This window comes from Volvox carteri, assembly GCF_000143455.1.
Source record: "Volvox carteri f. nagariensis unplaced genomic scaffold VOLCAscaffold_1, whole genome shotgun sequence".
Lineage (NCBI taxonomy): Eukaryota > Viridiplantae > Chlorophyta > Chlorophyceae > Chlamydomonadales > Volvocaceae > Volvox > Volvox carteri.
In genome coordinates this window covers 5,568,196-5,587,963 of record NW_003307545.1, presented here as the reverse complement: position 1 = coordinate 5,587,963, position 19,768 = coordinate 5,568,196, and the positions used below count along the sequence as shown (strand labels likewise).

Sequence of the window (19,768 nt, the reverse complement as noted above, 5' to 3'; positions counted from 1 at the left end):
GATCACACCCCAGCCCCCCCCCCACACACACATATAGTGCCGTCAAATGGAGAGCTGTGCCAAGTTCCACTCCCAAGGGCAGTAACTCCTGTCCCTCCTGCCTCACCCCTCACACCGCCATCCCTCCACCCTCCATCCCTCCCCACCCCAACACGGGGCGCACGGCCACATGCTTACTATACTACACTATCCTACACACACATGCCGTAGGGCCGTCACCTGCGGCCCCCGTACGACCACTAAGCGCCCCGTATGTGTACCTTTCCTAAACCAAACACAACCAGAGAGCCACTCAACCCTTTTCCTCCCCTGGGCTACACTTCTACCCGAGCGACATACACACGCCAAGCTCACTCAAGCAGGCGGCACTAAACAAAAGGTCTCTCCAAGGAAGCCCTTACACACACACACACACACCCAGACACCCACATCCAGACACACCCACACCCAGACACACCCACACCCAGACACACACCCACACACACACCCACACCCAGACAGACACACACCCACACACACCCAGACACACACCCACAAGCACACCCAGACACACACACGCAGAGTCCCATTTCTGGCGTATCAATCTTTCCTTGCCAACATCAGCTGCTTCACCCGCTCGTGGTTCGTCTTTCCCCCCCCACAGTCCCACCCGCCCGCAACTTCCCATCCTCGAATTCCGCATTTTTGCACGTCATTGCCAACATCGGTGATAACGGAGGGGCAGCTCCCCCCCCCACAGTACCACCACTGTCCCTTTCCCCCCCCCCCGCCTGTCACACCTGGAGCCCCTGGTGCTTACTCACCAAGTCGAAAACACCCAGGGAGCGCCGTACTTGCCGGTGTGCCGCTGCACCTCGCCCAGCAACGCTCTCACCCCGATCCCCCCTGCCACTCGACTGCAGATGTCGCTGTCGCTGTCCCTGCTGCTGCTGCTGCTTATCCCGGCCGCCAATTGGGCCCCCAAGCACCCTAACCCAGGGGAAAAAACCCTCCTCCTCCTCCTCTTCCTCCTGCCCCCCTTCTTCCCCCTCCTCTTGCAGTTGCCGCGGGGAATAATAATCACGGCCCTTCACGTCACGGTCCCCATCCCGGCTGCCAGCGCCAGAGGCTGCTGTAGCGGCTGGTGAGTCAGGGGAAGAAGGGGAGGAAGGTCCTTGAGCCGCAAACACCGCCGCCGCAGCAGCAGCGACGTCTAGCCCCGGCTGCAATACATGGTCGGCTGGACCGCTGGTCGCCGGGATGATCGTGTGTCGCGACCACTTGTTGGTGCCGCCGCTGCGGCGGGCGGAGGACCGGTAGTTCCGCCAGTGCTGAAGGCTGTGCAGGAGCGCATGTGCAGACGAGGCCTGCTGCTGCTGCTGCTGCTGCTGCTCGATGCCGTTGGTGGCCGTGGCCGTGGCTGCGGCCGCACCATCCGCTTTATGGTGCTGAATAAGCAACTCCAGCACCCGATCTACATTCTCGTCCATGTCGGCCATGTACACGTGACCCTCCCGAGTAATCCGTACGGCATTGAAGCCGTTCCGGTGCTGTTCCTGACCCAGGCTGCCCGAGGCACCTGCGGTCGCTGCGGCTGCAGAGCCAGGTTCCTGCTGCTGCTGCTGCTGTTGGGCGTGGCCTTTCAGCTGCATGTCTCCTGTGAAGCGCATTTGGCCGGCGTAACGGAAGCCCTCGTGGCGGAAGGCGTGTAGGTGCTGACGTGTGATGAGCCCCGCCTCGGGGGAGGAGCTGGAGGAGGAGGTAGGTCCGCCTTCAGCACCAGTTACGACGTGTTTGTTGTCGGGGTGGAGAAGGCGTTCACCTGGCCGCGGCGTCGGGTGGACGGGTGGATCTGTGTGTATGTGTGTGTACGTGTGTGTGTGTACGTGTGTGTGTGTGTGTGCGTGTGTGTGTGTGTGTGCGTGCGTGTGTGTGTGCGTGTGTGTGTGTGCGCGCGCTTGTGTGCGGTTATGGTTTAGGGTTTGGGTTTTGCTTAGGTGCATGCCAGGGCGAATGGGTGAATGGGTGGGTAACAAGTTGGTTCAGTTTGTCCTCGGCGGGATTGATGTTGGCAACATAAGGATGCGTGAGTTGTGCGGACGATGGATGTGCGGCGTCCGGGCAGCACCGTGAACGGTCCATGCCGGCTCGCAGGGCTGCGCTATCCGACAATAGTGAGTTAGGAGAATGAGAATGAGAAGCGGTTCATGATGTTCGCGGGTCATGCGGATGGCTCGGGAGCAGGGGCCGGCCTGAGTTTCGGCGGGGGCCGCCGGTAGGGTGCAAACCCACCTGGGCAGGGACCAGCCCGGGCAACCTGCACATCTTGGCAAGTCGCGACGCATTCGTTGCTGTATGTCCGACCGTCCTCGCCGCATACTGGTTTGAAGGTCCGTCGGCATCCTTTCTGGCAGTCGTAATTCGATCCCGGGTTCGCCATGTCAGCGACTGCACCGAAGCGCAGCGAAAAACGATTAGAGTTGGGGGAGTGGATAACGTGCGAAGCGTAGAGGCACCTTGACTGCAGTGCCAAGTCCAGGTAGCGAGGTGTACTTGGCATGGCTACCTCAACGTGACCTTACCTGTGAATCGCGCCATAACCAGCATCGTCAGGATAATGCGAATGATGCCATCCTGGTCGCGCTTTTGGTTACAAGGCAAATCCATCATCCTCTCTGCCAGCAGCCTCCTGGCCCCAACACAGGAAACCGGGATGTGCTCTTGTACCAGAGCGCTGCCACAGCACGGCTCGAGGCACTATGCTTACAAGGCTGTAGATATCATGTTTTCATTACTTTAAGCTGCAATCGCCAAGCCAGCGCCCAGTAGTGCAAAATAGTCAGGACTAAGGAATGCAAATACTGCTTAAATCACCTCAACCATGCAAACAAAGGTTGCAAACGTCATTTAGGCCTTCATTATGTAACTGCTAATCCTTGAACATAGAGAAAACATTGCTGACATAACTTGCGTCTCTTAGCACTATGGGGCCTGCTTGCGGTTACGGGCTGAATGCTTTGTTATTAAAATTTAAATGTGAACTAAATTGTGAAGAAACCTTTGTGTTTGCAGAGCCTTTCGTATTGCATGTCGTATCAGCGTTGCTGAAGTCCTAAGCTGTTCCGCTGTGACAATCAGTACACGCATGAAATTTATTCACAAACAAATTGCAGAAACGTTGCTCCATGTAGCTTTCCCTGTGAAAGCGACACGATGGCCACATTGCAATGGGGATCCTTCGCTGACGCTGGCTTCAAGGAGCTTGTAGCGTCGGCGGACCCCACGCTCAACATCAGCGAACGTCCGGTTAGCGAACGTTATACCCTCGGTGATGAAATAGGTTGCGGGTCATATGGGCGAGCTGTGCGCGCAACACGAATAGAGGACGGCTTGAGTGTGGTGGTGAAACAGATTCGACTCTTCGAGATGGATGAAAAAGCCCGCATGGTGAGGCCGCTAGCACAGCCATTAAGAGCCGGTCTGGTGGCCCCGTCCACGCCCTCTTGCCCCACATGGCCCATCTCCTCGGGCTTGGGGGCCCCCCATGCCTGCCTGCCCATTGGATCACCACATGGGCACTAATATAAGGTTATGGACGGTGACACCCTACCACACGCCATCCCCTGGCGAAAACAGGACACGCTTAACGAGGCGAAAGTGCTGGCCCAATTCAACCACGTCAACATCGTCCACTATTACGAGTGCATGCTTGAGGTTCGTACCCTTCTATCCACTCTCCCACACCTGCCAACAACTCCAATCTGGCTGTGTCAGGCGGCCACTAGCGGCTTACAAAGCAGCAAAGCAGCAAAACTTACCCTGTTCCCATTTGGCTCTTGAATCTCGGCCCGGGGCCGTTTGCGGGACGCTGAGGAAGCCCGAGGCCCCGTACCCCCGTAACAATGACGGCCGACCTCCCCCCTTTTTTCTCCCCGGCACCAAAGCCATCACTTGATGATCATCACCACCATGATCACCATTAACAGCAGCAGTAGCAAATGCACGGCTCCAGCTATCTGCCTTCTAAACAACTCGGTAAAATAACGTTGTGTTTGAGGAGCAGTAGCAGCAGCAGTAGCAGTAGTAACCTGCCATAGAGAGCGGATGGGCCGCTTATATGCCAACTACCCAGCCGTGGCGACCGACCCAGGCGGCTAGGGATCGCGTCTCCGGCCCACACCCACACCCACACCCACACCCACTCGGGTTTGAGGGAACGCGGGTCGCTTTGGGGGGGAGCCACGGGAAGGCGGTCGGGCGGGATGGGACCGCCTTTCGGCATCATCGTATCCTGGTGGCAGGGTACACACCACCACAGGGGGGTGTATTTGTAAATATATAGCGACAGGGCACCGAGCAGGGGTATCTGTATCTGGCTATCATCGCAACCCAAGGCCAACGCGGCGGCCTTCTTTCGCCATCTCCCGCCTCCCTTCTCCCGCCCTCACACGACCACGGCCACTGCTGGCTTGCGGTTGCGGTTGCTGCTGTTGCTGTTGTTGTTGTTGTAGGGCGGCGTGCTGAACATCGTGATGGAGTACGCTCCAGGGGGGGACCTGGCGGCTGCCATTCAGCGGCGGCAGCAGGAGAAGAAGCCCTTCACCGAGGACGAAATCATGTTCTGGTGGGTGATGGCGGTGGTGGTTGGGTGGTAGCGATGTGGTGCGGTGTGGTGTGGTGCGGTGTGGTGCGGTGCGGTGCGATGTGGCTTGAATACATCTACATCTGTTCGCATAGGGCCTGCAATGATCGTATGCATGAAGGCAACGCTAGGCAACAGTAGGCAACGGTAGGCAACGTTTCGTGGGCTGCGCAGTGACTGCCACATACCTCCCCAACCTGAAGCAAGTGCTCGCGGTGCTTACTTTGCGATGAAATGATGCCCCGTCGTGTATCAGAGGTTATTGTTGTGCCCTCAGATAAGTCACGGACACGAACACCCTGACCAGTCCGACGTCGTCCGCGCGTCCTAGTAGCCTAACGCGCGTCGCTGCTCTCGCTGTCCCCAGCCCGCTCTGAATTGGGTCAGACAGATGAACATAAAGGCACTTCCTTCCGTGCGCTCGTGTGTACGATCACTTCACCCGTCGTACTATTTGCCGTACGCAGGTTCGTCCAAGTGGTGCTGGCTCTGTACCACGTGCACGGCAAGAATGTACTGCACCGGGACCTCAAGTCTCAGAACATCTTCATTGGAGAGGGTGGGTGGTCATTGGCCGTCATTGTCGTCACCATCGTCATCACCGCCGTATGGGGCTCTACGGGGCGGTGGTATCGATACTGATTGGGATGGTGCTGACGGAAGAGGGAGTGGGAGCTTGCTGCGGGTTCGCTGGGTTGATGATGGGGCCCTGTGGTGGTGGTGGTAGTGGTAATGGTGCTGTTGTTGTTGCTGTATGGCAGAAGCAGCAGCAGCAGCAGCTTGTGGGCTTGTAGCGACGGCGCGCTGCGCTGGGGGAGGCAGCGGTGAGGTCTGCTGTATTGGGGCTCTTTGGAAGGGGGCTGTGAGGGACTTAAGACGGGAGGGGCGAAGCTGGCCGGCCGGCTGGCCGGCTGGTTGGCTGGGAAGGTTTTCAAGGAGGGGAGAGGCTGGCTCTGCTGCAATCCTGTCCTGCATTACGATAGAAGTTCGGGAAGCAGGCCCTCGGCGGCTAGGCGGCTACCTCCCTGGGCCCCCCTAAGTCCGCTCCGCTCTCCTCCCCCCCTCTTGGCCGTCGTCCTCCTCAGGCAGCCTGCTGAAGCTGGGCGACTTCGGCATCGCCCGGGTGCTGAACAGCGACACGGAGCTGGCGCGGACTGTGGTGGGGTGGGGTGGGGTGGGGTGGGGTGGGGTGGGGGGAGACTCGGGGTCTACCTCGGAGAGGGCATCGCCGCTGTATGTTGGAATTGGATGCGGATGTGCCAGGAGGTTGGCAACCTGGAGCTGCTGTGACGAGGGGCGGCGTGGAGTGGGGGTGTGTGGAGTGAACTATTACCACGGCGAGGGGCTCGGAAACCTGGTGGGGATGGGGATGATGGGGATGGGGATGGTGGGTTACGGCGGCCGGGTGCTTCCCCCAGATTTCCCCCATGTGTCCTCCTCGCGCACCCCCGGTGTATTGACAGATCGGATCTCCGTACTACCTGTCCCCGGAGATCTGTGAGGACCGGCCGTACAACCGCAAGAGCGACGGTGAGCGTTTGCTGTGGCGCAGCAGCGCCCATGTCCTCCGAGCTGAGACGATACTGTCGTGCCCCTTCCTGCCTTTTTTGCACTCCGCATGCGACAGTGTGCAGCCGTTTGCCCTCCGTCAGCCGCTTCTGGCACCTGCTTGGCCTCCGTCATCCGCCGCCGCCGCTGCAGCAGCAGCAGCAGCAGCAGCAGCACTACCCTTCCCCCTCTCAACAGTTCTACCCCATGTACACTCTTTCCTTGGCAGCAGCTTCACTCGTTCGTGGTTCGTCTTTCCCCCCCCCCCCACACAACAACAACCCATCCCCCTACGCTCCCTATGTTTTCTCTCTGCAGTATGGTCTCTGGGTTGTGTGTTGTACGAGCTGACCACCCTGCGCCGCGCCTTCGACGGCCAGAGCCTGCCCGCGCTGGTGGTTAAGATCCTGCGTGGCAAGTACCCGCCCGTACCCACGCGGTACAGCACACCGCTGAGGGCCCTCATTGAGTCGATGCTTAAACAGGATCCCAAGGTGAGGGGAGTTGTAGGGCCGGGTGGCTGGCGGGCTGGCTGGCTGGCTGGGTGGCTGGCTGGGTGGGTGCGTGGGAGGAAGGAGGGGACAGGGAGGGAAGGGAGGGGTGCCCGGGGGAAAGAGATGACGGTACCAAGCTCACCGTTTCCTCTGTGTGTGTATGTATGTGTGTGTGTGTGTGCGTGTGCATGTGTGTGTGTCGGCGGCGGTGGCGGCGGCGGCGGCTTCTTTTCCACCCCTTGCGACTGCGATTTTACAACACTCCTGCCATAATCCGATCTCACGAGTGCATTTCCACATATTTCCCCTCTCCCTCACTCCCTCCCTTCCTTTTTATTATTTTGTTTGACAGTGATGTTGTGGACCACGCCTCGCATATATGCACATGCACACACATACACAGACCTTCCCCCCCTTCTCCCTCCCCCCCCCGGTCGACCCCACCTTGCCCTGTCCAGGACCGGCCCTCCGCCGATGCCATCCTGCGGAAGGACTTTGTACGGCAGCACCTGGAGCGTTACGCGGCCCATGTCATGTCGCGCGGCCTCGGCGCCTCGGACGCTGCCGCTGCTGCGGAGGGGGGCCCAGGGCCGGGGGCCTTGCAGGGGCCCGGCAGTGTCCCGCTGGCGGCGGCGGCGGCGGCGCTAGGGCTGGCGGCGTTGGGGGCAGCGGAGGCCAGGTGGGTGGCCAAAGGGCAGAAAGGAGTCGTCCCGGATTGAAAACCTCCCTCCCAGCGCCCTTTCATCTGGGCAGTGGGAGCCGGGGCCCCGACGAACCGGGGAACAGCGACGCGGCAGAAGAGCACTGGGGTCATTGCGATGCGGGCGGGGGGGAGCAGTACCGAAGCTGAGGGTGCGGGGCGGCGCCGTAACGAGGCGCTGTCTCAAAATGGATGGATGAATGAGGGTCTGGGTGCAGGGGAAGGAAGGTGGATGTGCAGCCCTGGCGATGGGAGCGCCCACTGGTACGTTTGTGGCATGGGCGGGCGGGCGGTGGCTTTGCGGCCTAGGTACGGATGCGACCGGGGGGTTGGTTGTGGAGGTCATGTGGTGCAGGGGAAGGAGGGCATGGAGCGGGGTTTCCGTTGTGTGTGGGTTGCAGGGATGTGGGTAGGGGCCTGGTTGGCCTGACAAGGGAATGCGGGGCCAAGGGCTCCGGACACGGGGACCCGGACAGCCCCGACAGTCCCGACTGTTAGCATCCATAGATTTCGGACTATATCAGCATCCATGAGCGTGTCGTACAGCGCCTGTTACGATGAGGACAGCCTTGGGGTCGAGCGCGGTCGACCGAGGGGGCTTTTCCAGCCTGTCGTACACGTAATCCCGCAATCGTCGTCATATTAAGGATGTCCGTATTGGACCTGGTTTTCCTTGCAGGCCCCGCCCCTTCCCCGCGCCTCACCGGACGCCCCGCCCCGCCGCCGCCAACCGGCCGCCACGGGGGCCCTCCGCGGGTTCCGGAGCTGCAGGGCCCGCCCCGCCCGCCGCCGCCGCCGCCGCCGGTGCCGTGACCAACACCGCTGTCTCACCAGCCCCGGCGGCGGCGGTGGCGGCAGCAGCTGCGGCCGCGGCGGGTGGTGGTGGTGGTGATATGGAGCGATGCAGCTCCTACGACGTCAGTGAGACGGAGACGGCTCCGACCACACCCGGGGAGGGCAGGTGGGTCACCAGTCGGGTTACCTGGTCCCCTGGGTAGCGCCATGGCGGGGGAGGAGCCAGCTGGTTGGCTGGTGCGGGATGGGGCCCATGTGGCTTTCATGCTCGGTGGTGGCCGTCCGTGTGACTGCAGCCAACTTGGAACCGTTGTTGTTGTTGTTGTTGTTGTTGTTAATCCCTGTGTGGCAGCCCTCTTGACTATCTGTACTCTCTAAGATGGTGTAGGTATTGCGTGATGTAGATGTCAAGGATAGGGCCTTGTTGGCGGTAGTGGCGATAACCCGCACGAAATGCAACGTCCGGCTGCTCTGCTGTTTTCAAACCATTTTCCTCCCCCCCCCCGGCCCCGCGCCCTTGCCTCCCCGGCCCCCCGCCCTCGGTGGTCCGTCGGTGTTCGTCTACCCCGCCCTCGGTGTTCGTGTACCCCTTTCCTTCCCTTGCTCCGTCCACGTCCCCAGCTCGCCCAGCAAGGCGGTGCAGGCGGCCCGGCGGGGTCAGCAGCGGCTGGTGGAGTCCGGCTGGATACGTCAGCAGCAGGCGGCACTGGCGCAGCTAGAAGGGGCTCTGGCGGCACAGAGGGTGAGGACGGGAGCGAGGGCTCGGGTGAGGGGTGAGGGTGAGCGGATACTGAGCGGCTTCCCTATTATATTTATAATACGGGGGGGAGCCCTCATGATTTCCGTACTGGGGGATTGGGTGGGGGTTAGCTCGGCGGAGATGAGAGGGGGAACGGGTGGGGGGGCGGCCCATCAGCGCAGAGTGCGGGCGGTGGGGTGCCACGCAGGGTGCGGAGGGGGGGGGCGCTGGCTAGGGGCTCGGAGCCGTGAAGGGAGAGAGCGCTGTATATTGCTGCTGAGACTGCTCATGCGCGCTGGTGCTGAACTGGGCTTCAGCAACACGGAGCGTGTCAGCTTTGCTATGCACCATTGCTAAAGTAAAAGTGTACTCGAGCCCGAGTTGGATCTGCTGGAAAGTCATGACGCTGTTATCAGTGAAAAGCTGTTTTGAGATTTGCAGTGGAAAGGGAATGCGATTGCTAGGGCTCGAGCGACTGACTTCTTATGGGCGGGTACTTATTACGTGTTTGCACGCAGGCAGGTGGAGCGGTGGGTCCGGGGCCCGGCGGTGGAGGTGCGGCAGGTGGTGGGGCAGAGGGGTCGGAGTCCAGATCGCCTGGAGCCGCCGCTGCTGCTGCTGCTGCTGCCGGCGGCGGCGTTGCAGGGGCCGCGCTCGAGGCGACTGTGCTTGGCGTGGGAGTGGGGCCAGCAGGCGGCTGGGGGCCCCAGGGTGGCGGCCAACTGGGTGGAGGGGCGGCGGGCACTACTGGTTTCGCAGGTGTCACGGCAGCTAAGGTACGACGGGGTATTGACATGCCTTGGTGTTGAAGAACGCGTGGTGGGATTTTTAGGAGGAGGGAGGGGGGCTTCATGTTGGTTAGCTGCTGGGTCAGAGAGACGTGGGGTGAGAGGAGGTCGACAGCTGGAAGATGAATGCAATGGCAATTGCTTGTCGTGTGCTTTACCAGACGACCGCTCCTTTTACGTTGTCCGGATGGAAGAGTGGAAGTCAAGGGCTTTGTCAACCCCCATGCGGGGTTTGTTCACGTGTGCTGTGGTAGTAGAGGGGAGTACTGGTTACTGACCTCTAGTACTGTAGAGACATACAAGCTGAAGAGAGTCCTTGCGCAGATGCCCGCGACCTGAATGACTTGATCGGCTCAAGACTGCGGCCGACCCCGACAGATAGAATGCCCGACCCGAAGTAGATCCAAATCTTTCCCGCGACCCAAATGGGAGGAGCGCTCTCAGTGCGAGGCTCACGTGGACCTCCCGCACCTGAACACTCGAGACCATCACCACCAATACGGACCCCCACGCAGGCCAAGCTGGCTGAGCTGAAGCTGCAACGGGACGCCGAGCTGGAGGCCCAACGGCGGGCCAATGCGGCCATGCGGGAGCAGAAGAAGGCCGCGGCGGCCAGGAGGAACCACGAGGCAGCGGTGGCGATGCGGAACCGGGCGGCGGAGCGACAGAAGGAAATTGTGAGTGGTGGCGCGAAGAGGGGGGAAGGCGGGGAGAGGGACGGTGGCGAGTCGTGTGGGCTGCCGCCATAGGCTGGTAACACAGGGGGCGGCGGGACAGGGCCGGGGAGCAGGGGGGGTGGACGCAAGAAAAGGGGGGTCTGCGTGTGGGGAAACGGAAGCGTTTGTGCCTTGTGAGCCGTTGTTGCGCCCACGTCTCGTGTCATTTCCATCCACCACCCAGCTCAGCTCACGTTGCAACATGATGATCGTAATGTAGTAATAATAATAACCTGCCCCGCCTCCCTCCCCTGTCATTATCTCAGTGATATGGATACATGCTGAGCTTTCCTTTCTACCAACCATCACCCCAGCGTGTGTGGATAAGAAATCAAAAGCTGCCTTTGCTCGTCAAAACCATGCCGATAACAGTTTAAGAAAACAGTTAAAACTACATTATCAGAGCGTTTATCCATAGTGTTATTTGTCTGTTTATCACCATTGTCTCCCTGCGTTCTTTGGTATGTCCCCGAAAGGAGCGCAACCTGGTGGAGCAGAGGGCGGAGATGGAGGCCAAGGCACAAAAGGCGCTGCAGCTCGCGGCGGTCATCAAGGCCAAGGAGGTGCGGTCTCCACTCGCCTCTCACCGAAGGGAGGATAACCCGGACCTGGATCACCTGGATCACCTGCCCGCCTCATCACCACATCACGACCACGCCAACAATCCCTCCCCTCGACGCCCTTCGGTGCAATTAATTTCAAATTTAATCGCTGATTTACAATATTTAGTGATTCCGCCCGATTCCACAACATTCCCCAGCACATCTCCCTGCTACCGCTGCTTCCTGCTGCTGCTGCTTATCGTAGTGCCCGTCATCCTGATGGCAAGTCCTTCTCTCCCTTTTTATTCCTTCGTCCCCCTAGAGACGCCCTCGTATTTTTACACCGTACCTTTCGCTTCAGGAAGCCCGTCGGCGCGAGCAGGAGGTGGCAGCCCAGCAGATGTCAGCACACCGGGAGCACGTCCGAGCGGCGAGGGCGCGAATCAACAAGGAGCAGCTGGCGGAGCTGGGGGCGCAGTTCGCGTCGCGCATGGCAACAGCGCTGTCGGGAGCCAGCGGCGGCGCCAGTGCCGGCAGCGGCAGCAGCGGCGGCGGGGGGGCCTTTGGCGGCGGTGACGCGGCATCTGGGGGGCCTCAGGTGGGGAGGAACAAATCCTTTTCGTTCAATATCGAGAAGGTTTGTTTTTGCTGGCAAATAAGGACCGTTCTGGGTGAGCGGTATGCCGCCTAGTATATGCATTCCCGTTTCGCAGCGAGAAGCGTTCCCGCAGCCTGGGCTCTAGCGTCCCCCTCGCTCTGGCTTCCCTGCCTTTTCCCAACACGCTCATCCTGCTGTCAATTCCGTAATGTCGTTGTGCACCTTTTCCTTCCTCCCCTCTCCCGCGTCCCTTCACCTTGCTCCCCTCCTCCTCCCTCGTGTCTCAGGTCCTAGTGGTGGACTTCAGCGCTGCCCACCAACTCCAACAAGGGGATTGCAAAGCATCGCCGCCCGTCCGACGTGGCTCCGGAGCCTACTCCGCCGACGGCGACGGCGCCGCTGGGGCCGGTGGCCACCTGCAACCGCGCCGGAAGATATCGGGACAGTCGCCGATGCCCCGCGCGTCGCGGTCGTCTGCCGGCGCGGCATGTGGCGACCATAGCGACGGCGGCGCGGGGCCGTTAGGTCGAGGCCGACCGGCGGCGGAACCCCCGTGGAAGCTACGGTACGGACGGGGCTGGGCATTTACGGAGTCTTCAGGCCCTGTCGTGTGTGCATGGTGTGTGTGTGTCTGTGTGTGTGTGTGTTTCCTTAACGAATTGACAAGCAAACTCCCGGGGCTAGTGCAGGCCGGCTTTATGATTGACCGGGCTGGGTTCTGACCTGACCTGGTTTGTTTGAATGGATGAAAGTATGAATGGATGCAGCTGCGCGGTGGCGTGCGGTTTGTGGTCCGCTCGCTCACAAGAGAGAACGGAGGGAGAGGGTTGTGGCGGTTCGGGTTGCCTCGGCTTTTACCCGGGTCGCCCGTGTACAGCGTCCTGTGCACCCCCCCCCACACACACGCACACCCATCCACACGTGTGCCCCGGCAGCCGGCCCGGTCCTGCACGTGGCCCCCGCCCAGGGGAACCCTGTCCCGTCATGGGCCCCTTTCAAAGGGTGCCCTTCGTGACCCGCCCAGCAGCTCGCTCCGCAGACAGTCCCGTTTGCCTCGTCCTCCTCCTCCGCCCTATTTGTCCTCCTCGTCCTCGGGGCCTCTCGTCCCGCCCTGTCCCCCGCTGACATGTGCAGTGGCCCCAACCCCCTTCGCCGGCTGCTGCAGGCCTAAGGGCGCCAAGTCGGGGGAATTTCCCGATGTGCAGATCTTCACGCCATTCGGCACGACGGACACGGCGGCGTCGCCACCGGCGGCGCTGGCGGCGCAGCAGCCGGGTCAGCCGAGCGTGGCGGCGATGACCTCGCACGACAGCGGTGGGGATGCAGACGCGGCCGCGGCCGAAGAGGACCAACAGGTGGGTTGGGTTGGGTTGGGTTGGGTTGGGCCCCCGTGTTGCAGGTCGGGCATGGTAAATGAACATCTTTGTGCGTGTGCCTGCCCGTGCGCCTGCCCGTGCATGGGTGTTTGCGTGCGTATGTCTGTCTGTCTGTCTGTCTGTCTGTGACTCTCAGCCAGCACGGAATAAAGCTATAGTCAGGTGAACGGTGAGGAAAAAGAGAGGATTTGGACTTTGTGGTCCGCACTACCACCCACGCCGCCCACACCACGGAGCGGTGCGGGGGTGTTCGATACACCACCTCGGGAGCAAACCAGTTCCTGGCGGATCCGGATTCCGGTTACCGCTCCAGCACCCAGCTCGCATTGAAGCCGTCTTGAACTGGTCCTGTGGTGGTGTGGCGATGTTGGCAACCCCTGCAGGCGGCTGCCGGGGTCCTGGAGGTGCTGGCCCAGATCCACACAGTGCTGGAAGAGGACCACGAGCAGGACCACGAGCAGGACGACGGAGGGGACGGAGGAGGGGACGACGACGGGGGCGGCGGTGCCGGCGCCGGCGGGCAGAAGCCGCCGCCGCGCGGCGGCGCCGCTGCTGCGGCCGCTAATGCGCTCAAAGTGGAGGAGCTCCGAATAGAGCTGGAGCGACAGCTGGGGGGCCAGGCTTTCCTGGCGGCGTATCGATGTCTGCGGGAGATGCAGGACCGAGCAGATGACGGCGACGGGGACGGCGTTAGCAGTGGCGGGGGCCCCGGCGGCGGCGGCGGCGGGGGGCCCTCGACGCAGAGCGACCTGGAGCGCATCCTGGGTCGCAAGCTGCACTTGGCGCGCCTGGTTCATAAGCTGATTACGTTGGAGGACTCGGTCTTTTCATGAGAGGCCGGCCATGGGGGAGCGTTTTTATTAGAATTAGGGTTTAGCTTTTATAGAATTTGCAGGAGGGGCTTTCCCAAGCCGGCAGGAGGGGCTTGCATGGAAGTCCAGGTTTTGTGTGCGAGGCTTGGAAAGCGTACAGCGGATCGGATAAAGTTAAGAAGGTCTAGGGTTTAGCCTCGGGAGCAAGGTTGTGGTAGGAGGCCAACTATGGAGAACGTCGGCAGGTTGCGGGCCTGTGCGGCGGCTGCAGGGCAGTCAGTATTGTGTGAATGTTTTAGGTCTTGAGGATCTCAGGGTGGGATTTGGGGCGTTGCAGCGAAACGCCGAATGGCTTACAGTCTCAAGTGCTGCGGTCTGTTTACCGCGCGCCATCTGCAACCTCATATACCGGCTTGCGAAAAGGCCTCTCACGAACTTCTCATATTGTGAGGTATGAAATATCTGCTGTTGCCTTTTTCTTGCAATCTAGCACGTCAGTACCAGAAAGATCGGCGCGTGCTTGGCTGCATGCGGCTTTTGCCGAGCCCCCAGAACCATCTTAGGGCTTTTTGATTTGGGGCAGCACAGCTGTGTGAGTAAATGCATAGACAACCGCATCAGCTAGCTGTAATTGCTTGACAAGGTTTTCTGTTTGTCGTGTTTGCAAGGTATGGCACCGCTATATCCGGCAATGCTCGTCACCATGTTCGCCGGCTGCTGTTTCATTTTCACGTGCTTGCGGATCTAAGCTGGGCGGGCTGCGGAGCAAGATTGACCATGAGGCGTAGCGACAACGTTGCAAGTCTGCACACCCCGGCCGAGTCATGGAATCGCCTTCAGAACCTGTCATCCAGCCATCTTCGCAAGCTGTTCAACTCTCAACGATCGAACTTGTGCACCGCCTTTTAGCCTAGATATTCATGATTACAACGCTGCTGCGACGAAAGGGTGTGTTGCGGCACCGTTTCCGGCACCGCGTATGGACGCTTTCGGCCTTCGTGTCCGCAGCCGTCGCGACCATATCGCAAATAGCATCAGCATCAGGTTTGACGCTTATTATTCGAACTATCGCAGCTCATATGGCCTTGGTGCTCAGCATCGCGAATTTAATTACTATGGCGCGCTCAACCTCGCCAGCACAAAAAAAATACGCAGCGCCTTCGCAAGGCAAAAGCCCAGGGGCTAATAATGACGCCGCCCAGAGCTCGATTGCTTGGCCGTCAGGTGTCAAGCTCAAATGCCAAGCGGCACAACAGAAGCAACAGCAGCGATGGCGGCCTGGCAGCAGCTCGACAGCGAGTAACCCGCATGAGAACCTGGACCACCCGGCACAAGAGCCGGCACAGGGCGTGGCCGCACCTGACCAAGACATGACCGCACATCCAAGCTTAGCCAGCGGGGGTCGAAGCGGTGACTGCGGTCCTGGCAGCGAAATCTATGACAAAGGCGGCATTAGCAGTGGCAGTAATGGCGGCGGAGTGGTTAGGCACTGTGGCAGCGGCAGCAGCGGCAGCAGGGTGTCGTGCTTGTACCGGCGGCGGCCGCAGCCCGGCGGCTTCCAGGGGGCGGCGGGGTACATGGTTCTTAGCGGCAAGGTGTGGAGAGCTGGGCTGCGCCTAAAGTTCACTTTGGAAGATTTTTTTTCCTTTTGCCGGCACATGCCGGCACCTGGGCACCAGCTAGCCTAGTTAGGAAACAAGGCGAGCCTGTCAAGGATGACGTCATCACCATTGCTAGTCCGCACATCGTGCGACATGCACCGCGGCTGCGCGGCACCGTCCGTTCCACGATAACGACATAATTCATTCACATTAGGGACGGCTTGTAGATTTGCCGGCTTATAGATTTGGCGGGTTATATATTTTGAAAAGTTTGTTGTGGCAGGTTTACTCGCTGCACGCGGAATCCAATCCTTTGGTTTAAAAAACGTATTACTGTGCGGGACTGGTCGGTTTACACCACGTTTCGTTGGAGCTATAGGCGGAGCGGAGCGTTTTGTTGGAGCTGTAGGAGGATTTGTACCTTACCACTGCTGCTGTGTCCATTGAAGCCGCCCGCTGGCCCTTCCCCCTGGATTGTTACGCCCAATGCCGAATACACTTTATGTTCCCCCGACCGCCACCACTACCAGGATGCCGCCCCTCCCGTGGTCTCCTGGACTTAACACATATATCCCCCCTTCCCCCTTCCTTCCCCCTTCCCCCTCCGTGCAAATAAACACAGTACGAGACGCCGCCCGGCATGTCCTTCCGCCACGGAGCAAACATCCTGACAGCCGCGGCCAACCGCAACATCTCCGCCGTTCTTGCCGCCAGTGGCGCCGTACCGATTTCCGTACAGCTTCTGGCGCTGCCAGGCTGCATACAATTAGTTGCTGTCGTACGAGTTTGGGAGGATGTCGACCGACGCGGCGATTACGAACGAAGCTGCTGCGAAGTCGAAGGGACTCACTGGGCGCCAACACAAATACGGCAGCCTGGAGAGGGGGGCGCACCCGCCGCCGGCGCCGCCGTCACCGCCTCCGCCAGCCTTGCGGAGCGCATGCGGGTTGAGCTGCTGCGAGGCGCCTGGGAGGAGCTACAGCCGCTGGCGCCGCTGGAGTCCGCCAGCTCTGAGGGGCTGCTGCTGCTACAGCGGGGGCCGCCGTCACCGTCGCCGTCACCGTCACGGTCACCGCGAGATCCGCCTGTGTCAGCGGCGACGTTAGCGACGGCAGTATCAACTGTAAGGCCACCAGCGTCGGCGGAAATGGTGCCGGAGGGAGGAGGTCGTGCGGAGGGACGCAAGCGGCACGGGACAGCCCTTGCTGGAGCCCCGCGTCGGAGACCTTCACCATCACGAAGTCCGTCGTACAATGGCAACAATGCAGGCGCGGCGGCTTCGTGCAGCTTCACCTCAGGTGAACCGCCAGCTGTCTACGGCAGCGGCGCCGCCAGCTCGGCGGCGCCGCAACGGATTGTCGTACCATTGTACGCCGATCCTCCTGTTGTGGTGCTGCCGTCGCCGGGAAGCAGCAGGTACGGTGGCGGCGGGCAAACTGGCGGTGACGGCGATGACGGTGGCGGCGGCGGCGACGGCGGCGGCGGCGGCTGTAGTGGCGGCCGTGGCGCACCCGGTGATGAGCCCTCGGGGCTTTTACGCGTGCGTTCGTCCGACACCACCGTTAAGATCCGCCTCCTGGGCCCCCCGGAAGCGCTGAATGCGGTAATGTCGCCGCCATCCATGGACTCGGGACTTGGTGGCGGCGGCCGTGGCGGCAACTGGCTGGTTGTGGTTATGGTGGAGGATGAGCGCGCCGCCTCTCCCGGCGGAGGGATTAACGGCGGCGGCGACGGGATCGCGTTGACGGACGGTCGCATCGCCGCTGGGGCGTCTGGCGACGGCGGAAGGGTCGGCGGCTTCCTGACTAGCCGCCTCTCCTGCGTGGTCGCCGCCAGGCCTGCCGTACCTCCCACAGTAATTGGTGGTGGCGGCGGCGGCGGCGGCGGCGGCGAGCCCCCTGACTGGTCCGCGGGTCTTGAGGTGCAGATCCCGGTGGCTGAGCTGGTGGCGGCACTAGGGGTGGAGGAGGGGGAGGGGGAGACCGCCGGCAATGGCGCTGCAGGCGCCGCCGCTGGTGGATGTAGCAACGGCGGAGGGCAGCTGGCGTCTGTGGCGATGGCGGGGCCCAGGGAGACGCGGAAGGCAGGAGGACGGCCGAGGGCGCTGCTCCTGACGATGCACCTGCTGTACTCAGTAACCCCTTCGCAAGGGCCGGAGGCGGCGGCGGCAGTGGTGGCGGCGCCGGCGTCAGCTGACGATGCCGCTGCTGGTGTAGCGGAAGTGGTGGCGGCTGCGGCTGTGGCCGATGATGAGCCGGAGCCGTGCGACCGGAATCCACGTGCCGCCGCCGCCGCTGGGGCTGGGCCTGGGGCTGTGGCTGTGGGAGCTTCGGGGGCCGGGGTTTCAGTGGGGCTGGCCCCGGAGGCGGCGGCGGTGCAGTGGCTGGGGTTCACCAACGTGCTGCTACTTGTACGGCCCTCTGTCGCCCCCGCTGCCACCGCCGGTGGTGACGTTGGCGGAGGTGGTGTCAGTGGTTACGGCCCTGGCTGCACCCCGGAGCCGCCTCCTGTTGGGGACGTGGCGGAGGCGGTGCGAGTGGAGCTGGAGGGACTGTGGAGGCGCATGGTTTCGGAGGTAGAGACGAGGCAGAAACAGCAGGGGAAAGAGGTGGAGGCGGCGGTGGGTGACATGGCGGTGGCGGCAGTGGCGGCGGCAGCGGATACCACCGTGTCCACAACAGCGGCCGCACCACCGCCGCCGCCACCGCCGCCACCACCGCCGCCGTGTCAGCCTTGCCCTGATACATCCCCCCCTCGCTACAGCCCCGCCGCCAGCCTGGCGTATAGGGCCCACATGCAGCCCCTGATGGCGGATCTAGCGATGTTATCGGCCTATACTGCTGGTGCCGCAGCAGTCGGCGGTGTTGTGGCCATCCCTGCGTCGGCCACACACCAAGGCAGTACAGTTGCCGTACGGGGCATGGAGGCGATTGTTGCGGCCACTCTAGCCGCCTTCCTGCGCACCCATGGTCTCCTGGCTTGTCTGGATATGGTGTCGCAGATGCGGCCGCCGGCAAGGTCGGTGATGAGCGGCGGCGGCGGCGAGGTGGTGGCGGCGGCGGCGGCGGCCGCCGAGGCCGAGACAGACTTGCTGGTAAGCCGTACAGCAGCGGCGGCGCGGGTGGCGTTTTTTGCTGCGGCTCGGCGGTGGATCGGCCTGCGCCGGCGCTGTAGGGACGGAAGCAGCGTCGGCGGCGTCAGCGTCGGCATCGGCGGTGGCGGTGATGAGAACGGTTTCGGCAGCCATGTGGACGCCAACGGCGAGTTCATTCAACGGGCGAGGGGGGCATGGGAGGCCGCGTACGTCACCTGGCGGTCGCGGACTGTGGCGCCATGCCAGCGCCGCGCTGCTGTATTGTACGGCATCACAATTGCAGCGATGTTTATTGTGTTTACGACGCCGGTGCGTCGCCTCGGCAACACCACCAGGCTGATGGAGGCGCTGGCGGGGGTGACATGGATGGGGTCACCGCTGGCTGGCCACGTGGTAGCGATGATTGTACGGCGGTGGCGGCAGCGCCGAGCCACAGCAGCATCGACGGCGGCGTCGCCACTGCTGCGCGGTGCACAAGGGGTGAGATCGTCTACCGGCTTCTTCGCCGCCGCCATCACTTCCGCTGCCACCACCGCCGCCGCCGCCGGCGGCGGCGACGGCGCTTCAAATCCCGAAGATGACGTCGACGAAGTTGAACGGCTTTCCGTACTGACAACGGGTTTGGCGGCGTCCGTGCTGGGTGTGTTGACGTACACCCTCCGCCGGCCAGGACTTGACACGGGACAGGATGAGAAGGCCATCTGGCTCATGCTTTTTGTGATTCGCGGCGTGTTGTCGCCGCTGTTCGCTCAGCTACGGCCCTGGTCCCAGCTGGCGGTGGCGGTGCAGATGTTTTATGTGGATGTACTGCACCTGGTCGTGCTGTACTTCTGTGCCGGCGACGGCGACGACGGCGGCAGTCACCGTACGTCGTCTCGCAACACTTCCCAACTACGATGTCCGTATAGCAGTCCGTCGCGGGTTCTGGCGGCGGCGGCGCTCTTCACATCTTGGGGCAGCTCGGGGCAGCTCGGGGCGGCGGTGATGGCGGTGCGGATGAGGTGCCGCTTCGTGCGGCTGCAGAGGAGGGGCTTGGATGTAGCAACGACCGGAACAACAGCAGCAGCACCAGTAGCAGGGGTGGAGGGATGCTGCAAGTGAAGAACTCCTCGCCCGATTTTCCTTCATTACCGTTCCGGCGGTTAATGTTGTGGATTGTCGTACGGGCAGTTAACAACGGATTTTTTAGTTGTAGGAGTGCGGGAATGGACGAGAGTGGGATTCGTGTCGCATGTCGTACATGGCGGGTTGGTGTAGTACACGGCTTGTTTCCCCATTCCCCTGGAAAGGAGGAATCTATGATACAACACACGGAGGGGCGGCGTCGGGGAACGACAGGCAGTT

At 61.7% G+C, this 19,768-nt stretch overlaps 3 protein-coding genes across 3 annotated transcripts; 2 read left to right on the top strand and 1 right to left on the bottom strand.

The window, feature by feature from the left end:
- Positions 1-2,200: 2,200 nt before the first annotated feature.
- Positions 2,201-2,419, bottom strand: VOLCADRAFT_54901 (uncharacterized protein; the record flags this gene model as incomplete). The annotated part of the gene is made up of 1 exon (XM_002945909.1): positions 2,201-2,419. The coding sequence occupies one exon, from the start codon at positions 2,417-2,419 to the stop codon at positions 2,201-2,203; it is 219 nt and encodes a 72-aa protein (XP_002945955.1).
- Positions 2,420-3,192: 773 nt separating this feature from the next.
- cnk3 (NimA-related protein kinase 3) lies at positions 3,193-13,750 on the top strand (the record flags this gene model as incomplete). Its single annotated transcript, XM_002946266.1, has 20 exons — positions 3,193-3,426; positions 3,616-3,693; positions 4,491-4,603; positions 5,089-5,184; positions 5,711-5,780; positions 6,085-6,151; positions 6,488-6,663; positions 7,122-7,342; positions 8,043-8,167; positions 8,225-8,324; positions 8,780-8,937; positions 9,501-9,562; positions 10,201-10,362; positions 10,878-10,964; positions 11,305-11,447; positions 11,490-11,541; positions 11,829-12,106; positions 12,707-12,816; positions 12,868-12,905; positions 13,301-13,750. The coding sequence occupies 20 exons, from the start codon at positions 3,193-3,195 to the stop codon at positions 13,748-13,750; spliced, it is 2,820 nt and encodes a 939-aa protein (XP_002946312.1).
- A 1,094-nt stretch (positions 13,751-14,844) lies between these two features.
- Positions 14,845-19,525, top strand: VOLCADRAFT_86462 (uncharacterized protein; the record flags this gene model as incomplete). The annotated part of the gene is made up of 3 exons (XM_002946265.1): positions 14,845-15,324; positions 15,953-16,628; positions 16,923-19,525. The coding sequence occupies 3 exons, from the start codon at positions 14,845-14,847 to the stop codon at positions 19,523-19,525; spliced, it is 3,759 nt and encodes a 1,252-aa protein (XP_002946311.1).
- Between the last annotated feature and the right edge of the window lie 243 nt (positions 19,526-19,768).